General features: G+C 34.1%; 1 protein-coding gene across 1 annotated transcript in view; it reads left to right on the top strand.

Annotated features, from left to right (window-relative positions):
* LOC106478303 (LIM/homeobox protein Awh-like) overlaps positions 1-26,294 on the top strand; it is a 56,938-nt gene that overhangs the window by 2,587 nt on the left and 28,057 nt on the right. Inside the window, exon 2 of the mRNA XM_022381893.1 lies at positions 25,146-25,327. Coding sequence (XP_022237601.1) covers positions 25,146-25,327 — 182 coding nt within the window. The remainder of the gene's footprint in view (positions 1-25,145; positions 25,328-26,294) is intronic.

Genomic DNA, 26,294 nt, shown 5'->3' with positions numbered 1-26,294 from the left:
TGACGGCTAACGCAGATAGCCCTCGTGTAGCTTTGCGCGAAATTCCGACAAACAATCATGCCCCCGGTGGCTCAACGGCAAGTCAGCGGGTTTATAACGCTAAAAATCGGGTTTCGGTAATCGTGATGAAAGAGAACAGATAACATCGTGTAGCTTTGTGCTTTGCAACAAACAATCATATTCATAGTAACTTTATCTGTACTAACACTGCACTATTAACATATGTTTTTGTGGGAGTGTTTGAACTTTTTTAGTTGTTTTAAGTTTTTTTAAATATTAATCTCACTTCAATATTACATCTGACATGATCTGATCTATGAGCTGATCTATAATCTATAGTAATACTGAATACATATTCGCATCTACTGCAGGGATACTGTTTCACTCTTCTCACTTAGATCGTCCGGGACTGTTTGTCCCAACACTAACAATATTTGTTATTATATAGAAATCAACTGAAGTGTTCCCAGCATATGATATGCTTGATCTTCTTAAAATATAATAATATTCCTATATTCCTATAGATGATAAACGATAAAGCTAGGATAATATAGGTAAGGAAAATATGTAACAGGTATCGTGTGTATATTATATTTATACTCAAATCACACAGAAAGATGATGCGTTATAACCAAAGGCTGATTTCTGGAAAATTTTATACCAGTACTCAGTATACCAACAGAGCGATTACGTGAATACATGCTATTACTTCTATAAGCTGTTTTTATAACTTAACAACAAAGTAAGCATTGTAAATATGTTTAACATAGTGTTGTAGTTCATGTTTACATGAATAATTTGTTACAAAACCTTTCTATTCCGGTACCCAGTATCACCTCTAAAATCATTCACCGATATTACGTACCGGCTGAAAGCTTTTTCTCAACTATGTTACACAGTATCGTATTATTTTCACCAGAAACTGGCAGTTTAGTTACGTATAAAACACACTGAAATAGAACCTTTCAGTTTTAAATGAGTCTATAAGTTGTGTATTTGCAACAATTGACAGTAGTTACTTTGTTCGGTTCCATATTATTTATCCATATGATTAGAACATATTCCATGAAGACGACAAACAACATCAGATAAATGTTTTTTTATTGTACCCGACTTTTTGGCTTATGCCTTTTTCAATGGTCTATGAACGTCACGGGTAACAAAACTGATTTTAAATTATAGCAACCGAAAAGAATACAAAACGACAATAATATAATGGAACAGTGCAAGTTGAAGTGTGCTAAAAGTATTGATGAATGGTTAGAGTCGCGGAATATAAAATAAATAAATGATTGAATAAAATAAGTAAATAAATACAACTTATACAGAAAGCCTGTGTGTGTCACGCTTGATTTCTCGAAATAGGAGGAGTCATAAACGCTAAAATGCACTTTTCCAGAAACCTTATAAGTGTAGTGAATGTTGGTATAATAAGCCTAAAGTAAAGACGTAGTGTGGGATTACCTAGCCTAGAGCCAAGTGCATAAAATTTACCAAGAAAGTAAAAATATTGATTCAATTTTAAACCTAACTCGTTTCTGTATTAAGCTATTTTCTGTCATATAACCAAAAAATAATAAAATAAATTATAAAAAAAACCTCTTTAATCAACGGAGACTCTAAGTTAAGAAAGCAATAAATATTTTCCAGTTTTATTGTTTGTACATTTTATTTTATACTTTCAGTACATAGACTAACAACATTATTAGGTTATACTTTTGTTTCTAAGCAGCATGGGGTGGGGGTAGTAGTACTTGCCCTGTCATTTTTGACGGGATATACGCTAGTAAGTAATAATCATGGTATTATAGGGGTCAGGCATTGTATGTGTTAATGGTTTGGTTTAGTTTATTTGTAATTATGCACAAAGCTACACAGTGGGCTATCTGTGCTCTGCCCACCACGGCTATCGAAACCCCGTTTCTAGCGTTGTAAGTATGTGTTAATGGAAGAGCGTTTGGATTGAATCAAACGAGATTCTTTAAATTCTCTGTCAAGAAATGATAAAAAATAATTATAACATACATCACATCAGATAAACATCTCCAACATTACAAGTTCATTTCTAAACTTTAAAAGGAGATGAGAGACATTTAATAGTATTTTATTGGGGAATTTTCTAGAGTTCTAAGCCTTAGATACTCGCTTTTCTAGACAAAAATTAGAATAAGTGGATACAGTATTATCTGTTGAATTAAATTAATACTAAAATTGAAAGAACAACTTTGAAATATCATAATAAGTTTCAAACACATATAAGCGCCTCCACACCCGCTATGAGTAACGTATTTGTATAAAAACTGCCTTGTTTATTCTTTGCAATACCTAATACGCCTTACATAATTTTGCAAAGTTGCTACAATAACTATTGTATTACTACTTGATATATGTTAAACACCTTATTAGTTTTTAAATTGTTGGTTTATTTGAAGTTAAGCACAAAGCTACACAATGGGCTATCTGTGCTCTGCCCACCATGGCTATCGAAACTCGGATTCTAGCGTTGTAAGTCCGCAGATATACCGCTGTGCTACTGAGGGCTCCTTTTGAAATACTGTAGAATTTTTACAGTATTACGTTGTTATTTTATTTTAGAGAGTATATTTCGAAATTTCTTACAAGAATAAACTCGTTGTGTCCACACAAGTTTTCATCGGTTGTACACAGTAAAACTTTTGTTTATTTTATTCACAAAGTTTCACCAGGTAAACCTTGATACCAGATAAAAAGTTTGTGTAGATTAAAAAAAAACATAGTTCTTTCTAATATTTAAAACTCGTAGTGTCTTGTATACTCTCTATAGGAAGCAACACACTCACATATGTATCTTGTATTTGCCATTGCTAAGAACATATTTAGTGTTTAAACACAAAAAGGTCCAAAAGCATAAATTTGGTTATATCACAGAGTTGTTTCCTCACTTCAAGAAAAAAAACCAATAATGATAATTTTACTGATATCAATAAAATAAAACAGTTTTTAAAGATTATTCATTTAAAATAATTCTACCATATTCTAAGTATTTAAATTCTCTGAAGCATACAAAGTAACGTAATTATTTGGGTAAGTGTATATCTTATATGTCAAGGGCAGTATCACAGTTGAAGACACAGTGTGACGTATAGTTCAATAACGTGGTCTCCTTCTAGGAAATACAAACTAAGTAAGAAATATCAAACGTTTAGAAGTCATAGCACGACGTGTGATATACAGATTAGCAACGGGTCTGATTTTCGGAAATATAGAATAAGTCAGAAATAGCATATTTGTTACAAGGGTTGTAAATGTATGACATACAGATTATTAGTGTCCGATTTTAAGAAAAGTAGACTGAATTAGAAACAGATACGTAGCACAAACAAATTATGATATATTTACTAATTGTTTTCACTTAGTTTTATGCCATTAAACTAAATTAAAAAAAGGTTGATTATTTAAGTTAAAGTAGAACATAGTAACTACAGTAATCACGATTGTCCAATATTATAACATGAGTGTAAACTAAATATCAATATATCAATTGAAAGTGTGGTATACAAAAGTTAGGACTTAACCAAAAATAGTGATTTCTTTATATATATACCATCCTGAATAATAACCCGTTGAAAACCAAATACGATGTAACAGTTGGTAAATAAGTCGTGATGTCTGTTAATTAAAAATTTCAAAGGTCTTTTTTTTTAATAATGAAGAACGAGTTACATTTGAAGTTATGACCAAATTTTGGTTATAATTCTTACCATGTGAAATTTTAAACAATGACACAAATATATTTGAAGTTATGATTGATTATCTACAATTATTCGCGTATCTTACAAATCATGATAAATGGCGTATTATTTTACTATAGTTTCGGGAATTTTGATAGAATTGAAATTTGTTTTGAAATCACAAGAGTGACAAAATCAAACCCCATTTTTTCAAATCTCTGTTTTGTCGCAAAAAAAAAAACGTGTTTTAAAAGACCTGGACCCATTTTGCCCATCAGAGAGTAATAAGTTATTTAGAAATAACGCATTAAATGATACAGTAAAAACTTCTAGATTGGGTAGTTTATTGGTTTCAGAATTTCGCGCTACGCTACACAAGTGCTATCTGCGCATAACTATCCCTGATTGTGAATTGATAGATATATAATGAACAGCATCCTCCGTCAACCTTTATGTCACTCTTATCTGATCGATTATGGGATTTGACCGTCATTCTCTTAATGTACCCACAATTCTCAAATGAGGAGTGCGCTTTTGAGACAGCGCTTTGGACTTACAATCCGGGCACACTAACCCTTAGACCACGCGCCGCTTTCCTAATTCGTTAACTAGTTTTAACTTTTAGAGATTAACACAATCATTTCTAATATAACCAAAATGTAATATATTGCGATATAAAATAGTGTTTTATTTTTCATTTTGTAATTAACATGCATGCCAAACAGAATGGTAAAACAGTGAATATGGCATGCTCAAAAACAAATTACAAACAATATTCATCGTAATGATATAAAAGTTTCTACAGCAAAAAATTATGTTTACAGGGATGTATGTTCTTTGTGGTTTATGAGAAATTAAAACAAGCCTAGTCTTTTTTTTTCGATTTGACCTTGTTGAGAGTTACTGATGAGGGGATTGGTTCCCTGAAATCTGTGTACTACAGTGATAAGTGATGAATCAAATGATAGATTTGGCTGCATATTTATTTTTATAAACTTAAACTGCTTTTACAAAGTTAAGTAGGATCGGTTTATTACATTTAAAGCTCGAAAAGCTTTTACATTTTTACATTTAAAGCTCCTTTTGGTGTCCGAAAACGTTTGAATGAAATTAAGTTGATACCGTGCACGGGAGAAAGATAGTAATGGGGGCCAATCAGCTGTTGTTTAGTGAAAAAAAAAAAAATATATGAAAAATTAAAAGTGTGGGAAGAAACAAATAGATTTTTCAATCAAATGATGTACATTTGCAATTCACAAAAAGATAGACCAAAATAAATAAGATACAATAAGGAAGAAATGCTCTATCAGTTGGGGATTACTTTTGAATATCATGATAATGATACTTAAAAGCACACAGGATCCACGAGAAAAGGAAAGCACCAGAAAATAAACCTGAGCGCTTTTGGAAAGTCAACCTCCCTTCATCAATGTTAAATAGCAAAGATTCCGACTTCTTATATAACAACAACAAAAAAATTCTAAATCTAAATGACCTAGCCATAAACACTATAATCAACTCTATTGTGAATAAAGAAGGAACCTGTCCTTCAAATTCATCATCACCCAAAGTAGCACAAATGCCTTCCGAGTTTGAAATGACTATTAGGAATTAACTGAGTAAGACATGATACATTTATTGAAATCCTCCAAACTTATTCGTAATAATCTCAACTATAAAAAAACAAAAAAAAACGAAGTGCTCTTAAGTCCTTAAAGATGGCAGAACCATTATTATAAAACCTACTGACAAAGGTGTGGAAAGTGTTATACTTGATAAAAAAACACTACTTCCCTAAGACTAACCAACAACTGAGTGACGTTTTGCACAAACCCTACTGATGACCGAATTAACGAGTTTACAAAGACCATTAGTGACAAACTAAAGCATTAGCTTCGTTACAACCAAACTGATAAAAACACGTAAAATGCACTCCCTATACCCTTCCTTCTTATATTAATTATCTGCATATATTGATCAACACGTAAAATGCACTCCCTACACTCTTCCTTCTTATATGAAACACATTAGTATTTTTCCTCAAAACCTTTAAGAGTATTAATGATAGTGGTCCACTGCCTCCGAACAGCCTTCTTTGTACTATGGACGTTTCATCCCTGTACACTAACAACAGACACGATTAAGGTCTAGAATATCTTAAAATTGTCTTATATATATGTATGTATACTAGATGGAAAGCAGCTAATAACTAGCACTAACTAGCAACGTTTATATACATGCATACATATTGTCATACTTCAGGAGTTTTAAACAATTAAAAATTATAAACAAGTTTTAAAATATGATTAAACATCACATCATGACTTAAAATATTAATAAGAGCATCTGAGTGAAAAATACGAAAAATGGTTTGACAATATGTCAACCACACAAATCTGCTATATTCATGCTGACAAGGTTTTTCTACTGGTATATTGCAGATACAATAATTGTTTGACGCTCTCTATATTAGTGTGGCTAAGGCGATCGACTCGCAATTTGTGGGTCTCGGGATTTTCACTTGATACCAAAGATACTTGCCCTTTCAGCGTAGGAGCGTGTAGTATAACGGTCAATCCCACTATTCGTTGGTAAAGATTACTTCAAACATCGGCAGTGTGTGTGTGTGTTGTTGGCTATTTGTCTTCCCTGTGGTCGGCAGTGCATAATCAGGGACGGCGGCAAATAACTTTAGTAGCTTTGCCATAAAGAAACAAATATACCAATACTCGTATTAGCAATCTACTTGACAACACCTTTTATGATGTGAACTGGATTGAGTTGTTGAAGTGTAATTTTTCATCAATTTTATTTATGTCACACCGCTTCAGAATTAGATTAGGTATTTTTTTTTTACTATGTTTAATTAATTCGTTCTTTTTTGTTTGTTTGTTTGGTTTCGGATATTCGCGCATAGCTAGCTAGCTACTCAAGGGCTATCTGCGTTAGGCGTCATTAATTTTGAGTTGATAGACTAGAGGGAAGGCATTTTGTAAATAGCACCCACCGCCAAATCTTGGGATAGTTTTGTCTAGCATAATAGTAGGATTTGACTAGCACCCTTAAAACGCACCCACGGCTTCAACGTGCGGAGCACAAAGTATTTTTGGTAGAAACAGGACGTGAATGCTGGACCAGCAGATTCATAGTCTGGCATGGTAACCACTAAGCCACGCTTGGTCCCTAATTTTGTTACCAGTAACAAAAAAGTAATGTGTATATATATTTATGATATAAATACATAATAACATTTATACTACATTATGTTTTTACTTGGGCAACACGGTGGCCCAGCGGTAAGTTAGTGATTTATAACGCTTAAATCCAGGGTTTGATCTCTGCAATGCTCACAGCATTGATATCCTATATAGCATTGATATTGTATATACATTGATAAGAAAACGTTTGTACCTCGCCGGGACTGCAGTAAGTCTACGGATTTACAACGCTAAAATTAGGGGTTCGATTCCCCTCGGTGGATACAGCAGATGGCCCGATGTAGCTTTGCTTTGAAAAATACACACACACCCACACAGAAAGCGTTTTTACTTGTCAGCTGCTGCCACTTGTAAGAGTCGTTAGAACCTGTTATCAGATAATCAGAAGACATACTTACTTGAACAACCAGAGAGGTTTTAAAAACGAACATAGCTAATTTAAGTTAAATATAACTATGGTATTTACTGAGTGAGAATTTATTTTACGATATCGCCAATAACAACTTACTAGAATGACAAATGTTTCTTAGTTAGTGAAATTCAGCTTGTTCATGGGAAATTAATAGGCTCGTTTTTCAATAAAGTTTCCTGACAACAACAGTTGCATAATTCTAGTACTAAGAAATCAGTTCTTCAGATTTCTGACCTGACTTCAACGTTCCTCTTTTATAATTTTAGTAATTCTTCGAATGAGAAGTTTTTTACATAAAAGCCTGTCGAAACTTCATTTAGTTTCAGTTTACAATATTCAGAAAGACAATCAACCTATTAAGAGTTCAAATAAAGCATACAAACAAGAGGTTTTTCGTGAAGAATAAAATATTTTCGTATCTTAGCAAATACCTAATAAGTTCTTGTTATCATGCTTGGGAAGTTCAAAAACATATTAAAATGTTATGAGTGGTGACTTAGGGCGGGGCTTATCTTCCATCGTGACAATACTTATGGTTCTAATTAATCATGGTCGAGACCATATCTCACGCCTTCGCTACTGAAAGCTGACCTCTGTAGTGCCTCCTGGTTTCAGTGACGAAGATTGATTAGTTTAAGCAGCGACGAGAGCAACAACGACCTAAGAAAATTCGGCATAGTACGACATAGGATGGAACATTTATGGATGATTAGGAAATGAATGTTAAACAAAAATACACTTTTCACATATATGAAGATACGTTTACATTGTAAAAGTTTATTTCTTAATCTTTGATGATGATGGCTTAACAAATATATTAATTTAACACTTCCACTGAGTTTTAATATTCGTAAATTACCATTATAAAAATGTTGATGTTCAGACCTTCTCCTGACCTCACTTTACCGATATATATTTATCTGGGAGATAGTTTATTGTGGTTGTGAGATCATAAGATATACTTAAATCTTTTGGAGGTATATATCGATTGTTTATTCATTTTCATGTGCAAGCTGTTGGCGCTTTATTGATTCATTTAGTATCAGAGCCCAGAGAGCTTATTATATGTATGGTGATGATGAGTGATAAAATGAACTGTACCATCATTGTGCGTTCATATTAGAAAGGGAACTTCAACTTATACAATAGGACACCTTCCTTTAAAATAATCTTAGACTATAGAACTGATAATAACGTGGTTGAGCAAGAACTGATAATAATTTGGTTGAACAAGAACTGATAATAACGTGGTTGAGCAAGAACTTACAACGACATGGCTGAGCAAGAACTGATAATAACGTGGTTAAGCAAGAAATGGTAACAACGTGGTTGAATATCCGTCATAGAACTGTAATGGAGGTGGCTGAGCCAGATTCTATCCATGATAAATTTAAAATATCTATTTTCTCTTTCTGTTATCAGACTGGGCATGGTGTAGCTCTTAGCATGCCGAGCTGCGGATCAAAGATTCAAGGTTCGACACATGATTCTGCTGAGTGCACTCCGCACTTTCACTAAAAGTGACATATAATCCCGTTATTCTGTTCAAAAACGGTACAAAGCTCTTGTGGCGGCGGATGCTGCTAATTACCTACCCTTTAGTCAGTATAATAGTTTACAATTAAGCACGTTTATACCTGAGTTTTAGGTGTTCTGACCTGGTCGTTTAGCCCACGTGTTTGTGCACAATATGCCATTTGTAACTCTTTAGCAACATTTTTTCTCTATTTGATTGCACTTTGCACAGCAATTGGATGTTCCATATTGCTCAAGCTGCACACTTTTAACGTGTTGACATGTATGTCAATAATACTGCGCTTGGTTAAATAATCGAATTCAATTGTTTTGTGTATGATTATTAATAAAACCTTAAGATAGTAAACGTCTGGTTAGACTAGTACATATAAAATTAGTTGAAATGTTCGTAAAATGTTTTGTAGATTAACTAGCTTGGTATCTATATTTTGTATCAAACTCTTGAAAGTTTACTGTGTTTATCTCCTTCACGTTGCGTTTTATTTATATTTTCGAACGTATAACCGTATGTAATGTATTTTCATTTCAATCTTCTCATGGCGTGATTATCCAATAATTGTGTCAGAAACTCCTTCATCTTCCTTCACGATGTTTTGATATACTGAGAACCTTTCAACCCTTCTTTGCTTGCATTTTAATAATTTTTTCCCATTTCACGATGTCGTGATGAAATGAAAAGCTTTTGGGCAAAAACTTTAGCTATTCTTCTCTTGCATTTTGATAACATATTTACTATAATGACTGTAATTTGGGCCAAAATATTGGCCAGCTCTCTGTTATCATATTACAATGAATACTACTGCCACCACCTCCCGTGGCTCAGCAATAAGCTTCTGAGCTTATAATGCTAAAAATCGGGGTTAGATACCAGCGATAGGCACAGAGTAGACAGCTGCATTGTGTCAAATATTTATCTCAGTCTTGCTGTATATAGGCCGGATGTGGCAGAACTGCATTCATGTTCATCTTTTCACGTTTTGATATACTGAAAACCTCTTGGTTAAAATTTTAACCATTCGTTGCTTGCATCATTTTGATAACGTAAATACTATAGTGACTGTCATTTGGCCAAAATACTGTACACGCCTGATTTTGTTTGTATATTTGTTTTTGAACATCGCACCGAGGAGTTAGTATCCGGCCGAATTTTTATCCCAGTCTTAAAATTTTTCGGAAAATGTCTTTGGTACACTTCAAATCACACACCCGTTTCTATAGTATGGATACTTTCTATACCTTAAATACATCAATATAGTTTCGGCATACCGCCATAAACTTATTTTCTAGAATTTTAACATAGTTCCCCTTACAGATAGAGATTGCTAATTCATGAACTGTCATATCGTTTTGAGTATAATAGGGTTAACCATTTGGGTTATAGACAAGTATAAACAATGCAACTTTAAAATATAATAGTGCGTAGTTTGAAGTACAAATATCGAGTGTAATATTTTGAATTGGTGTGAGAGACAGTTATCCGTTAGCGGACTTCTGAAACCGTCTATCACGCCCAGCAGATAGGGGGCTGTAGACAAGCTGGTACTCATGCACGACCAAGCGACATCTGCCCAAAAGAAAAAGATCCACTACACTGTATGAACTGTGAACAGTCACAACTATTGTAAATTTATGTACTTCAATACATTAGGACCACTCCGAAGTTATAGTTCAAACTGTAACCGCACCCCATGTTCGTGGTCTGCCTCTCGCCATTTACTATATGTGGCACTGCTTGTGTTTGATGACGGAGAAGCTATTGTTTGGTGGACCACTCTTACCACCTTCACCTGGACAAGCCTGTTGCAGTCACGGCCGCAGCCGGGCCCCGCAGCGAAGCTTCATCAATCAGCGCGCTCCTTTCACAGCGTCTGTCACTTTGACCCTGTCTATATAAATTACTGCCTAAAAGACTCAAAGCGCCTATTTTATCAGTCTTTAGTCATGTCAGATGTCTACAAACGGAAAATGTCGTGAGAGAGATACAGAGAGTCTCTGAAGGATATATAAAAATAGTTCGCTTTCTGTCTTTCACAACAGGGTACACAAACACTACTTTCTGTGGTCAGCGGGGAAAAGATTTATTTTCACAATGAGAGCTATTTCTCTTGGCGTTTGTTCCTAATTTTTACATGTATTTAAATACAGTTTTTACAGAAAGTTAAGCATTTCATTCAAATAAATAGTGTGTAAGATACATTGGAAATGTATGCTCCAAATTACAATAGGTTTTATGGAAGGAGTCGAAAACTATATGCTGAAGCAGATCCGGCTTCAGTTTCCTTTAGCTGGATGAATCAGTAGATCAAATATGGGGCTAAAATGATAGTACTTGTAACTGCACTTAAAACTGATTCGACGCAAAGCGCTCAGATTTAAAAAGATAGTAATACGGATGAAAAGACTATATTAGCATTAAAAAATAGGATGGAAGGGAGGGGGGCTTTCCAAAGCTTATGGCAGGCTTTCAGATCACAAACATACATGTTTATATTAAGACACAATATGGAAGGTATTTTGATGTATTTTTAATACTACTAATCACTGTATTTTAATTTTGACTACTTGCACTAATACTATAAGAATTGAGGATCAAGGTTTTGTGGGGTTGGTATAGAAGTATATTCCTTAAGGTGAATTTGGTTATATTAAATTATATATTTTTTGAACTTGAAGCTTTTACCTTCATGATTTTGTATGTAATGTGGTGGAAGATTGTATAATTAAGCTGGACATATTACTTTTGGAGATACTCTATAATGTGTAACTAGTTATATTTTGGGACGTGCTCTGTAAAATGCAGAGAAACATATTCGATGAATAGTTAAGTTTGTGATCAAACGGAGTTTAGTAAAAGCAGATTGAATCGCATTTAAGTTGCACATCTTAGTCTAATGCAACAGTTGTTTAGCTTCAGGTTGAGATTTGTAATCATGTGAATGTTGTTTATTACATTTTTTGTTATTTTAAAGACTGCAGTGTGTGAAGTTTAGTTTGATAGAATGAAAAATGTGGACAACATATAAGTGTGTAACGTGTAGTTTGGTATTCATAAATATTTGTGTCTCATATTACATTCGATATAGTTGTTTTCCCCATCGATAAGTAAAATCTTACAACAAGCTCTTCATTAAAATGTTAGGACGAACTCAGAATATGCCTCTTACAAAGCATGTATATAAATTTATATATATGTACACACAAATATATTTCAAAATGTCTGTAATATTTTATACTACCTTAATATTAGATACTGTGAACTAAGGAATGCCTTTTCATAAACTTCAAGATTGTAAGCAATGGTTATGCAGTATCATATTTTGAAAAAATAATGTCATGAAATTTGCGATTGAATATTATGTTCATAATTTATATGAAAATATCCAAACATTAACATAACAATCCATTTATGTTAATCTAAGTTAATGGTATTTAAAGGCAAGAAATTCGTTAGATTTAGAGTAAAGAAATATTGATTGTTTATAATTTACACTAAATCTGAAAAACACAGAGTCTTTTGGGCTGAAATATCAGAAGAAAACAAACAAAAAACAACAACAAAAAAAACAAGACGAAATTAAGGCTGAAATTATAAAAACCTGTTATATTTTATTTAATTTTTCAGTTCGTTTGACACGAAAGTTTTTTTTTTTCGCGGTTTTATATTTCTTGTCGTTGAGGCTAGAACAGGACTATAATATGATGATAATATATTTACTAATATTTCTTTTTGAAAGCGTTGAAACTTCTGTCATGTTCAAGATATGGCACGTTGCAGTGTTCCTCCGTTAGTTTAAAATGGAATTCTAGCAGCCACTGTAGTAGAGATTCGTGTCTTTGAAACGCAAGCAAACATATTTGTTAGCATAATTTCCCGACACTTTGTATATTCATACGTTAAAGTTTGTTTGTTTGGAACATACGCAAAAGGTCACACACAATTACTATCTGCACTACACGTCCCTAATTTTGAAGTGATAGCCTAGAAGGAAGGGAGCTAGCCAACAAGAGTCACCCGTCATGTCTTAGGACACCGTAATCGTATAGTGGGATTTGATTGTCACTCTTATAAAGCACCCACGGCCCGAAAGTTTGAAGCGCGATTTTGCGGAAAGAGTACACGAGCTTTTGACCTTCAAATTCACTGCCCGAGATAAACAAACAACAATAAAAAAGCATTGCAATAGTCTATTGCGTAGATTTTGTAATTTTACGTAATACTAATACTCGAATATTTGCATTCATAACAAAACTGTTAGTGTGTTATACAAAATTAAACACACAAAACGATCAGTCAGTCTTCAACGTTTTTGGTCCCTTGAACGGTAAAAATATAAGTACATTTTATTTGATACATATACATATGTTTTACTTATTTTATATAAGAATGACAACATTTCATAATATTTATAAACTGTAAAATAAAGATGGCTCAAATGATGCAACATAGTATCTCAGATATGATTACTCTTGATTCTGACGTTCTCTCATGTATCAATGACCACTTTTTCCGAAGTTTTAAATTACTTCAATTTTTTTGAATAAGTTATGATAAGAAAACCAGCTCCCCAGTATCACAGCGAACTTTCAATGATACTCGTGGTGTGCAGAGCACAGATAGCCCATTGTGTAGCTTAGTTACAAAAAAAAACACGAGAATTTTGCAAGCCGATCTTTCCATATAGAAAAACTATATTTTTTAGATTATATTACAAAGAACATTATATTTTATAGTAAGCTCTATTAACAAAGCTGAAAAGAATGCAGAGGTGTAAATTACTGTAGAATGGTCAGAATAAGAAATTGATTAGATTTTACGCTTTACGTTTACTCTTCATCAAGATGAAATTTGTTTAACACCAGAGGAGCTTATTTCATGTAATTCCACTTGTAACATTTTCATTAGACACTAATACTCTTAGTTAAGCAAATATTATTCGATAAATGGTTGATTTTTTTTTTTTAAATAGAGGGCTGTATCTGATTGGTTTGAATTTCGTGCAAAGCTACACTAGGGCTATCTGCGCTAGTCGTCCCTAATTTAGCAGTGAAAGACTAGGGGGAAGGCAGCTAGTCATCACCACCCACCACCAACTCATGAGCTACTCTTTTACCAACGAATAGTGGGATTGATCGTCACATTATCACGTCCCCACGGTTGAAATGACGAGCATGTTTGGTGGGACGAAGATTCGAACCCGCGACTTTCAGATTGCGAGTCGAGCTCCCTAACCACCTTGCCATGCCTGGCCTAGAGGGTTCTACATGTTACACTTAAAACATTTTCTATACGCAGCAAAACTTGATAGAAGTATTGAATTCTTGTTATTATCAAGGAAAATATTTAACACATTAAAATAATGTTTACTAAGTGAAAACGTTTTCTATTTGATGCTTGTTTTATGTAGTAATCAATACAGTTTTCTTTAGAGAGCAATATTTGATACAAAAAACTTTATTTAACAGAAACAAATATTTTACAAACGTAAAACATGTTTCTATATCAGACTAGAATTTCTTACATAGTCCTCTAGTAAATATATAGACTTACAACACTAAAATTCGGGGTTCGATTACTTGCGATGGCAGATGGCCCATACTACAGTTTTGCACTAAGATGGTAAAGAACATCTTGTATGATATAATTTTGCTACAGGAGGTAATATTCGATAGATGAGAAAATGAATGTTTAGAGAAAGAATTTCAACACAATAATTTTTAATGCAATATTTGTTAAGAGAAACATATTTGCTTCAGTAGACCATTTGATGCGTAAACATTTTTAAAAATTTGATATCTAATAGTTGTTTAATTTTTTCCTGTAGAAGATAATATCTGATAATTGAAAATTATTCAAAAAAGGCATAATTTAATTAATATACGAAAATGGTTAAAAAGATAACATTTGATACATGAGAATATGTTCTAGGGAAAATAATATTTGATACATGAATAATGTTCTTTTATACGACAAACGTTTGTGGAAAAAAATTACCGTATCATACGTATTACACAGAGAAATGGCCCGGCCAGAGAATCGCGGGTTCGAATCCCAGCAAGCATGTTCGCCCTTTCAGCCGTGGAGACTTTATAATGTGACGGTCAATCCCACTATTCGTTGGTAAAAGAGTAGCCCAAGAGTTGGCGGTGGGTGGTGATGACTAGCTGCCTTCCCTCTAGTCTTACACTGCTAAATTAGGGACGGCTAGCGCAGATAGCCCTCGTGTAGCTTTGCGCGAAATTCAAAACAAACAAACACAGAGAAATTAAATGATAATCAAAATTTATAAAATTTTACTTATGTCAGGGCAATACCATTACTGTAGAACAATGTTAAATCACTAAATCTAATCATATTTATACAAATAAATCACCCGATGTTCCGTCACGTAATCTTAAATGGAAATGATTGGTCATTTAGCCTCCGTTCATGAATGAACATTTAATAGAGGTGGTTTTATGTCTTTCACGGTTAATGATATTCTATTTCATTTGGCCCGGAATGGCCAGGTGGTCAGGGCGCCCGACTCGCAATCTGAGGGTCGCGGGTTCGAATCCCCGTCTCAACAAACATGCTCGCCTTTTCAGCCGTGGGGACGTTATAATGTGACGGTCACTCCCACTATTCGTTGGTAAAAGAGTAGCCCAAGAGTTTGGCGGTGGTTGGTGATGACTAGCTGCCTTCCCTCTAGTCTTACACTGCTAAATTAGGGACGGCTAGCTCAGATAGCCCTGGTGTAGCTTTGAGTAAAATTCAAAACAAAACTATTTCATTTCGGAGTACGGTCACTATGAACAGAAAGATCATTCTGGCACCAATGCTGTATGCTTAAAATCAGAGTTTTGATACATTTGATACGTATCATCGACAACCAGTTAATTCCAGGACATATTTGATGTTTTCAATCACTTGTGTGACACAACTCCCAAGGGACCCAATACATGGGTGATGAGATTCAAATAAGATGTACGTATAGGCCACGGCATTCAGTCAATCCTCCACCCTCTCACTTTCTAGAAATGGTAATGATCAGATTAGAAAAGTGTGTATGTGTGTGTGTGGGGTGGGGGGGGGTAATCATCTACTAGGCTAAAGTCAGAGTCAATTGCGTCAGCATATGGCAGCACAACGGTTGGTAGGATGTGTTCCCCTATATTGCGTGACATTGATGTTACTATTCCATTAAATTAGGAGATCAGGAAAAATGAAATTACAGACACACGAGAAGTTTATATTGAATAGTTTTTTTTTTAATTCTCAATGAACCCCATTGTATTCTCACTGTGTTATTGGTTTTACAGTCGTATAAATGAGTCTCTTGGGTGAATTGTAAGCTGTTGGGTTTCGAAATTTCAGAATAGAAAATTAATGTTTTTTAACTCACAATAAATAAAATTTTGCATATCGCAGATTCATTATTTGTGTATTAAGAAAATGTGTGAAAACAGAAATTATTTTATTTAATTATACGCCTTAAAACGCTCTCACGGCTGAAAGGACGAGGATGTTCTGTGCTAAGATTAGAACTCACGACCTGAAAATTTCGAGGAGCGTGCCCTCTAACTCACCAGGCCATCCTTATCTCCTCGAGGAGCGTGCCCCCTAACTCACCAGGCCATCCTTATCTCCTCGAAGAACATTTCTCATTACACCATAAAACTAGTATAACGATTGAAATCGTGTTTTGGGAGTCGTTAAAGGGTAAATGAATATATGCTAACTATAACCATAATTGAGCCGCCCAGTGGTCAGATAGTTAGTTTTCCGGGCTGCGGATCATGGGTCCGTGGGTTGATTGATCCCCGGTATGCTTCTAGCTCTACACACTACTCAACTTCAGTTCTAGGTGCGTCATAAGTGTGGTTGTCAACTTTGATAATATTTGAAGAGTAGCCGCGTAGGCAACAGGTGCTTCTAACTGGTAGCTCTTCCTCTGGTCAGCGTCTCTAAATTTGGGATAGCTATGCTTAGACCTCTCTGACCTGGCCGTTTAGCAAATGTATCGCATAAGGTCTTGTTAAGTTTAAAATTATCACAAACAACCATTTTTTATTTAAAAGGTGACTTTTTACTGTTGACTTAACTTACACAATAAAAAGACAATATTTAACATTAACTAAAAAGCCGACAAGTGAAAAGATACTCCGAAAACGAGACTTGAACCCAGAATCTCAGGCTAGAAATTAAGTTTTTACAAATATTTTTAGTGTATTTTATTTCATTCGTGGGTTTTTTGAAAGTAGTACCACGAACTGATAATTACAGTGCATAAAGCAAGTTTATATAATGCACTGACGTCATAAGATTTAGTTGATATGTATATCTATGCTTAGATCAAAATTATTTCTCTTACCATCTGAAACATTTTCATAGAATATTGTTGAAATAATATTACTTGAATATTGTTACTTGACGTGTTTTATTCTTGTTTTTACTAATTATAATTTATTATTTTTTGAATTAAAGTAATTTTTTTATTGTAAAAAGCGTCCTCTAAGACTTTTCATTAGAGAGGCTGCCAGTTTACAAAAGTCTCACCTTACTAACTTATATACAAATGATATAAAGATCACTTCTTTAAATGTTATTCTAAGATATTAATATAAGTGCTTAAATTAAGTGTTTCTCAGTCAAATTTAAATATCATAATATAACCACTTTACACATAATATTATATAGTAGTAATTATTACGTTTGTTAAAACCACTATAGAGGAAGTGGAATTTAAACATGAACTCGCCTGATGTAAACGCGAGACAGCCAAGTCATAGACACTTAGAGTTCAGTTGTAGACGTCCCTAATTTAAAGCTGCTAACCAGAGAGAAGGTAACTAGCCAACAGAACCCACCACCAGAAGATATTTGTCCAATTATTTGAACCTAATTAACGCGATTGGCTGTTCTTTTATAATGCGTCCACAGTTTCAACGGCATCACATCTCGACCCGTGGACCCTTCGATCAGCAGCCCGACACGCTAACCATTAGGCTACATCTGGACCAGCTTCAATAAAGAATAACAGATAATTTGATTTAGTTAGTTGAGCCTACAATCGTGACATGGTTAGAAACTTAAGGGATTCCGTGGATTATTTCTAAACGTAAAAGAATTAACGCGATGAAGTTAGACCACCAATGACGTTTTTAAGCTACTTGAAGGAGTATTTGTGATTAACTCTGATATTTTTGGATTTCTTTTTATTATTGAAATTATTTTGTTCTTGGATCAAAAATCTTGGAATTAATAATCTGAGCGTATTAGAAAAATGATCACGAGCACAAGTTTTATAAAACTAGTTGAATAAATTGATTGGAACGTTAGGATAGTTTACAAAGAGTAGTTGATAAAAATATTCTGAGAAAAAGATATAATTTAAAAGACAGTGCAAGTTTTACGTCGTAACTACTTAGGCTTAACTGCTGCTAACAATCGTCACATTAGTACAGCTTCTACTCTGGTATACCCGACTTGTCTCAGAAGTGTATCCTAAACGTACCAGATGACAAAATAGCATTATATAGCATCAAAACAATTAAACTGTATTCATCTAAAGATACGTGACGTGACTACTGACTAGGTTGGACCTACATGGCAGTAGTAACGTGTATTTCCAAAGAATCTGGCGTGCTTCAATCCAAACAATAGAGGTGGTGGCTAAATACGCTGAGACCATGCAGTCTTCCAAAATATGCTTAATAAAGAGCTGCAGATGATCTAGTGTTGTTCCCTGTTTTTATTGCTATCTTCCTTTATTTTTATTGTTGCACAACAACGCCTAATTGTCATTGTTCACAGATTTTGCCAAAACATCCTCTTTGCTTGGGCTAAATAAAAAATGCAACCATGTCATAAAGAAAAAAAGATTGCTCAAATAAGCCGACGTCCCCCACTTTCAAAAGAGATAGAGTGATTTGTTATCGAAATGCCGAGAACGTTAGGGATAGGTGGAATAATTTTCTGCAAAACTGATTGTGTAAGTCTGGAAATGAGAAGGGTAATTCAGATTTAGAACTTTAACTAATTATTATAACCAGTGGTGTAAACTTACTAAACGTACAAACTCCTATTTCTGTTTTTTTTTTGAAGTATGGATTCAACAAATACTAGTACAACACAAAGATTATTTCTCTCATAGAAGTGATGTATTTAAATACAAAGAATTAATAAAAACGATTTACATATTAATGCAGTGTATTTTCGCCGCAGGTGCGAGCCTTGCCATTACAAATGGCATATTTAGCATCTATGTATTTCGTTTACTGCTAAATCCCAACCTGTGGTAAGGACACTTGACTCACAATCTGAGGGTCGCGGGTTCGAATCCCCTTTCATCTGTGGGGGTATTATAATGTAAGTAGCCCAAGAGTTGGTGGTGGGTGGTGATGATTAGCTTCCTTTTCTCTGGTCTTTCACTGCTAAATTATATATCAAAGCTGTTGAACGATGTAGAGTCAAAGAGTCCATAGAAACGGGAGCATTCGCACAGTAGTGCGTAAGGGACAACTCTGAAATTACACCTCAAATAAATTCAGAGCAACGCATTCGTTCACAAATTAAAGAACATGGCCATGAATAATGCAAACAAACCATTACAAAGAAGTTAGTGATATATTTTGGTACCATTTAAGGGATATTAAAAAAAATGATATGCTGGTGGTAAAGGCTCAAGCTTCCAGCCACATATCGAAATCAGTTGCTATTTTCATAAGAAAGATGGTAGAAGAAACTAGAATCGCAGTGACCTCATTCGACCACACATTTATCGAGCACCTCAGTGAAACTGCTATGGGCAACTTGGGCATAAAAAATATTGGTCAAGATGTGTGGCTAGAAGCTGAAAAAAATAGAAACTGCAGTGTCGTGAAATAGTCAAAATCGAGGTTATTATAGTGACCACGATCGAGGATGGAGGAAATATAGTTATAAAGGCAGAAAAGATCTGGGCAATAGTTTTTATAGAGTTTCATTGAGTCTTACTAATAGAGATATGTTTAGTGAGTGCGTATTAAGCGTTTATCAAAATACTCACATATATGCTTTTGCTTCCGCATGAAAAGAAATTAAATTTGATTTGATATTTTCAGCATGAGCGGCACCTTACGTAACACATGAGGTAAACAGCCAAGACAGAGACTTCTAAAGTTCAGGCATACCAACCAAGACAAGGACCTCTAAGGTTCAGGTATACCAACTAAGACAAAGGCCTCTAAGTAAGATTCAGGTATACCAATCAAGACAGAGATCTCTAAGGTTCAGATATACCAACCAAGACAGAGACCTCTAAGTAAGATTCAGGTATACCAACCAAGACAGAGACCTATAAGTAAGATTCAGCTATACCAACCAAGACAGAGACCTCTAAGTAAGATTCAGCTATACCAACCAAGACAGAGACTTCTAAAGTTCAGGCATACCAACCAAGACAAGGACCTCTAAGGTTCAAGTATACCAACTAAGATAAAGGCCTCTAAGTAAGATTCAGGTATACCAACCAAGACAAAGATCTTTAAGGTTCAGGTATACCAACCAAGACAAAGATCTTTAAGGTTCAGATATACCAACCAAGACAGAGACCTCTAAGTAAGATTCAGGTATACCAACCAAGACAGAGACCTCTAAGTAAGATTCAGGTATACCAACCAAGACAGAGACCTTTAAGTAAGATTCAGGTATACCAACCAAGACAGAGACCTCTAAGTAAGATTCAGATATACCAACCAAGACAGAGACCTCTAAGGTTCAGGTATACCAATTTTGTAAATTTAGAATTGCTGAAAAGAAGGAACACAATCATCGAGCTGTACTTGCTGCCTATGCGAATACTGTAAATGAAATAGTTGGATTAATTGTCATAGTTAAACCATCTTTACAGCTGAAAATGCAGAGTATGTTAAGTAGCATATCACGGTTCGAACCTTGATCCTTTGAATATTTAGCTCGCTACACTAACTACTAGACTCATTCCCAACTATATTTCATTTAAACAATGCAGACATTCCATCGTAAGCAGAAAGTTTCTTAGAAACGACCATTTCGACAGTTTATTATAGCAGCATTGTCTGAAGAACAACTTATCGTAAGACAAAAATTGTTTCACTTTATGGCCTCTGTGTATGATTGTAGAAAATGTTAGTAAATGTTTGAGAATTTTATCTATAAAATGTGTACTGTTTAAAAAAACAGTTATTAATTTATATATTAAAAAACAAGAAAACTACAATAATAGCAGGTCTATGTATTTCTATAACTAGACGAATAGATGTAGAAACTAAACCAATCAAAACAGTTTAAAATTCTAAAATTTTCATTATTTCTTTATTTAGATTCTAATTGCTTAAAGGATACTTTTAGGATGTTTATGAACAGGTATTTCTTTTTCTTTCTTTATTTGCCCTCCAGTGGCACAACGGTATGTCTGCGGTTTTGATACCCGTGGTGGGCAGAGCACAGATAGCCCATTGTGTAGCTTTGTGCTTAACTTCAAATAAACAAACTTTCTTTATTTAATCGATCCCAGTTTGGTAAGACAGTGTAATAAACAAAGAAACTCATTATAAGGATATTTTGTTTCCGTAATTTCCATTACTGCAATTTCAAGTTTATTGCAATTTAAACAGTTATGTTACAGATAAAATTCTGGTTAAACTTTAAAAAAACAGCTTTGAAACTACTATAAAACAGAATCTGACGATTGTCATGGTATTAACTACATTTTCATTAATAACAAAGTTACGTATGCTTGATCTATTTCTGGATTTCATGAATATCTACAAAAACACCTAACTATGTTTTGCCGTCGTTAATTTAATCTAAAAGATTAGGAAGGTATGCAGCTAACTAGTCAACAGCATACAACGCCACCTCTTGAGCAACTCTTGTCTAATTGAATAATGGTATTTCACCGCCGCTGTTATAGCGCGTTCATGAACCCCAAACACGGATCATATATTTTGGTAAATGTTCGCGAACCATGAGTTATCGGATTCTCAGTATCTGAATACTAAACACTAGGGTTCAGTGGACTTGATGAATTGACTGTGGTTTCATCCTTGTTCTACCAACAAGTCCAGAAAAAATATAGTACAGTTTAAGAACAAGCATTAATTTCTGATGTTTTCGTAATAAAAAATAAAATTAATATAAATATTTTTCAAAAGAACGTATGTTTAAGCATTAGTTGTTTAGTCCTCAGGTGGAACAGCGTTAATTTTACGGACTTACAACAATAAGATATGAGGTTCGATTCCCCGCGTTGGACACAGCAGATAGCTCTATGTAGCTTTGCTCTAAAAGAAAGAAAGAAAGAAAGCATTAACTATTTCACGGAGTTTAACAAACTTTATTTATGTGTAATACACTAAATTAGAAATTTTCATAAAAATGAAATTAAAAGCGAAAAAAAAAAACGGAAATAAACTTAGAATGTTTATAGTTTTCAAATATTATATTGACTTTAATTTACAGCGTATTCTTTCTCTTATGTTTTGTTTGTTTGTTTTTTGAATTTCGCGCAAAGCTACACGAGGGCTATCTGCGCTAGCCGTCCCTAATTTAGCAGTGTAAGACTAGAGGGAAGGCAGCTAGTCATCACCACCCACCGCCAACTCTTGGGCTACTCTTTTACCAACGAATAGTGGGATTGACCGTCACATTATAACGCTTCCATGGCTGAAAGGGCGAGCATGTTTGGTGGGGCGGGGATTCGAACCCGCGACCCTGAGATTTCGAGTCCAGTGCCCTAACCACCTGGCCATGCCGGGCCCTTTCTCTTATGAAAATAAGTAGAAACAGCAAATTTAGTCATAGACTTTCAGGTACTACAAATAAATTACGTGGTTCAACAATAAGTGATTTTTTTTCTGAATAATTCTAGCTATGATTTTATAAGCTATGAGTTAAACTTTAGAACTTTACATACCGCCATTACAGCACTTTCGAAACAAAAGAATATATGCAATAAATAGTTATAAGTATACGTGCTAAAAAAATAATCTTTCAGGAAGATACTAAGTGTGCATAATGAAAGAGAGCACAGAAAATATCTTGTACAGAACATGAATATTTATTTGATTTGTCATTCAAAAACTAGTAAAAAATAAGACTTAAGGAGGCATCCTATGACAGATGAAAAGTGCTCACAATCTTAAAGAAAAGGATAAGGTGAATTAAAATGGTTTAAAATTAACTTCAGAATCAAAATGATAAAACTCCTTAACTAGATCCCATCCTCAACTCTATAGCTATATAAACTGTTCCATGCACCGATACATTACATTCAGCTATCACACCGCGAGCTTGGTTAAAGGTTTTGTCAAGGCACCATCAGGTTTTTTTTTTTTTGTTTTGTTTTTTAAGGATCTAACGTATTGGTTTACTCAGCAAAAATGATGGAACTTCTGAAGTATGTACGGATTGTATATCTTTGGAAGCATCCCTTTTAAAGTGAAAAGTATTCTTAGTCCTAAAAACAAGTTAAAATTATTTGCCAGGTTCTGCGTGCGGATGTTCTATGTCTATGGGAGTTGTTAACTGTTTTTCTTTCCATAAAGAGAAAATGTCTCCTTAAGATGGTGAGCGTAGCTTTAGGCCGGAGCACCGAGTTATATTATTGAACTCCTTACAAGCTTTATTTCATTTCAAAACATCCAATTTTAGATCTCGTGATACAAAATTTAGTTATCCTTTTGTAAGTCTTGTTAGTCAGAACTTCAGCCCGTTTTAAATATAAGTTCTAGAGCTAAATATTGGTCTATGATAAACATCGATTTTTGAGATTGTGCTGATGAGTGAACACAAACGCAAGAAGAAAGATGAACTAGAATGATCCTCATATACAGTAGGAGTTCAACGTTTGAACATTTGTTATTCAAATACTGCATAGAATCACTGATATGCTCTTGTAAGAGAGAAATAAAAAAGCAACCACAGGATTCATGTAAATCCGTCCCTATAGAGCAGAGATGGAAGTTAGTTATCTGTCAAGGTCTTTGTTCATCTTTGGTCCAAGTAACGGAATTGACTGTCTCACTGAAAATGTTAAAAGTTCTCAACGGGAATCGTCTTAGATTTCCTGATCCGTAACCCAACAACAATACGTCATGCCCGACCCAAAAATCAGTGGAGATTCACGTAGTTATGAAAGCATAACCAATATAAACTTGTTTTATATATCATGTTATGCTGTGACTTCTAGCCCTGATTATTGAGAGGTTCTGTTCATTGAAATAATAATGAGTGATATATATATATATATTGTGTGTGTGTGGAGTTATTTTAAATTATATTGTATTATTCGTCTCAAAAACTAACTTTTCTATTAAAAAAGTACACACCACATATAAACTATTAAATAGAGTTAATATGAATGTGAATTACATTTCACTTTCAAATATTTGACGCATTTGTTTGTTTATTTCCAGAGGGAATAAGTCAAGATTTTAATATCAATTTAAGGTTATGAAAAACTGTTTTGATCATATTGTAACGAATAATTTGACATTTCCACGATTCCGATAATTCACTTATAGAAATGGAAAGTACAAAAAGTTCATAAAGATCAAAATTATTTTAGAACATGTAATGAGCATTGCAGTACAAATGCCCTTTCATAACGTGCAATAAATTATAATGCAGCTGTGGCATTCATTCACTGTGAACCTTGGCTGTAAAATCGGACGACTAATGGATCGGTTCTTTCTAATTCCTTATTCACAAAATTGACCCTAGTGTAGTCGACATGTTTTTCATCTATTCAAACTAATACAATTACAGCGATTTGTCACATCAGGGATATTTTTTTAATTTTTACATTTTAAGTAACCCAGTCTTTATAGTTTTGACTTTCTAGTTTCAATACTTTTTCTGGCATTAAAACTTTCTCTAATACCGTAACTAGCTAGGTGACGTATATATCGATCCCTACTTGTCTTTACAAAATTAAAGTTTTTTGTTACTATACTTGTACATATATCTATATATATTATCTCTCTTCTGATATTACTGTATACAATATACGTTTTTATTACTGATGTGTAACAGTCTGTTCTTTGAAGAAAGAAAGATTTTAGAGTATTGTAACTACAGATACGTCTTAGTATATCTTTGTGTTTTACCCACAAATTGGTTGCATGAAATATAATGGTCAAATAATAAGGAAATGTGACGTTTTATGAACATTTTGTCTTTGTGAACTGTATTGCATGTTAATGAAACGAAAGTTTACTTCTCCTGTGAATTCTGTTTTAATAATGAGCTGATATTTTTACTTTTAGACAGAGCAAGAATACTGCTGTGCTTGTGACCAACTCATCACCGATCGCTTTCTACTGAAGGTCAATGGTCAGTCATGGCATGCCCGATGCCTCAGGTGCTGTGTTTGTCAAGCCATGCTGGACCGTCAACCATCTTGTTTTATTAAGGAAGATAGTGTGTATTGTAGAGCAGACTATACAAGGTAGGTAATGTTACCATCTCTTGGAAAACTAGTTATCTTAAATATACATCTAGCAGCAGGAGTTTAAGTAACTTTAGGAAGAAAGTGTATAATAATAATAAAAATAAAATAAATTCATATACATACATATTCACAACTTAATTCATTTTATATCTTAATCTTTCCCAAACAATGTATATGTATATCCACAAAAGTATACTCTTGGACGCGATTGTTAAATTTGTGTACATAATTCATATTCTTTGAGCATCTTAAAGCCATACACTGAAACCATATGCTAGGAAACATCTAAACCTAATGTTTTCATGAAAAAATACATTTTTTTAGAACGATATCGTCAAATCTTACTGTGTATTGAGTTAATTCAGGATCGGCCATGCAAACTTCGTAAGTTGACATCACTTGCTACGGTCATTAATTTTGTATTCCAATACGCCTATTTATTTCTAAACATCTCTGTGCTATTACCCGAGGGAGCATTATTATGAGAGAGTCAATCCCACCATTCACTGGTAAAGAGCAGCTCAAAATTTAGCGGTGGGTTCTGCCGGCTGGATGCCTTCCCAGTGGTCGATATTGTAAAATTAGAAAAGACGGCAGTTAGCTTTAATAAGTTTGCTATAAATAAACAAACTGTGAGGGAAGCGTACTTTTAATAATGATGTTGTTGATACGTTAACAATTACAATTTGTAAAGACATAATTTAAAATACTTTCACACTAATCTTCTTCGAAGAAAACTGATATTAATCGTTACTGGTTCCTATATTTTATAGGTTTTGACCGCAGAAACGCGCGAAAACGACAGTATGTCACGTCTTATAGTTACTGAACAGAACTTACAACTGTTTTGAAAGTTAACTTATGTTTAAGGTGTTCCTATAACGGTCTACCAATGAGGAGTACTTTTAGTGATAAGGGTTTCCAAACCTAGTTTCTGTTGTTAGTCTGTCTGAGTAAAAATGTG

The sequence above is a fragment of the Limulus polyphemus genome, unplaced genomic scaffold (assembly GCF_000517525.1).
Source record: "Limulus polyphemus unplaced genomic scaffold, Limulus_polyphemus-2.1.2 Scaffold198, whole genome shotgun sequence".
Classification (NCBI taxonomy): Eukaryota; Metazoa; Arthropoda; class Merostomata; order Xiphosura; family Limulidae; genus Limulus; species Limulus polyphemus.
The sequence above is the reverse complement of the archived record's forward strand: the minus strand, read 5'-3'. Positions and strand labels throughout refer to the sequence as shown.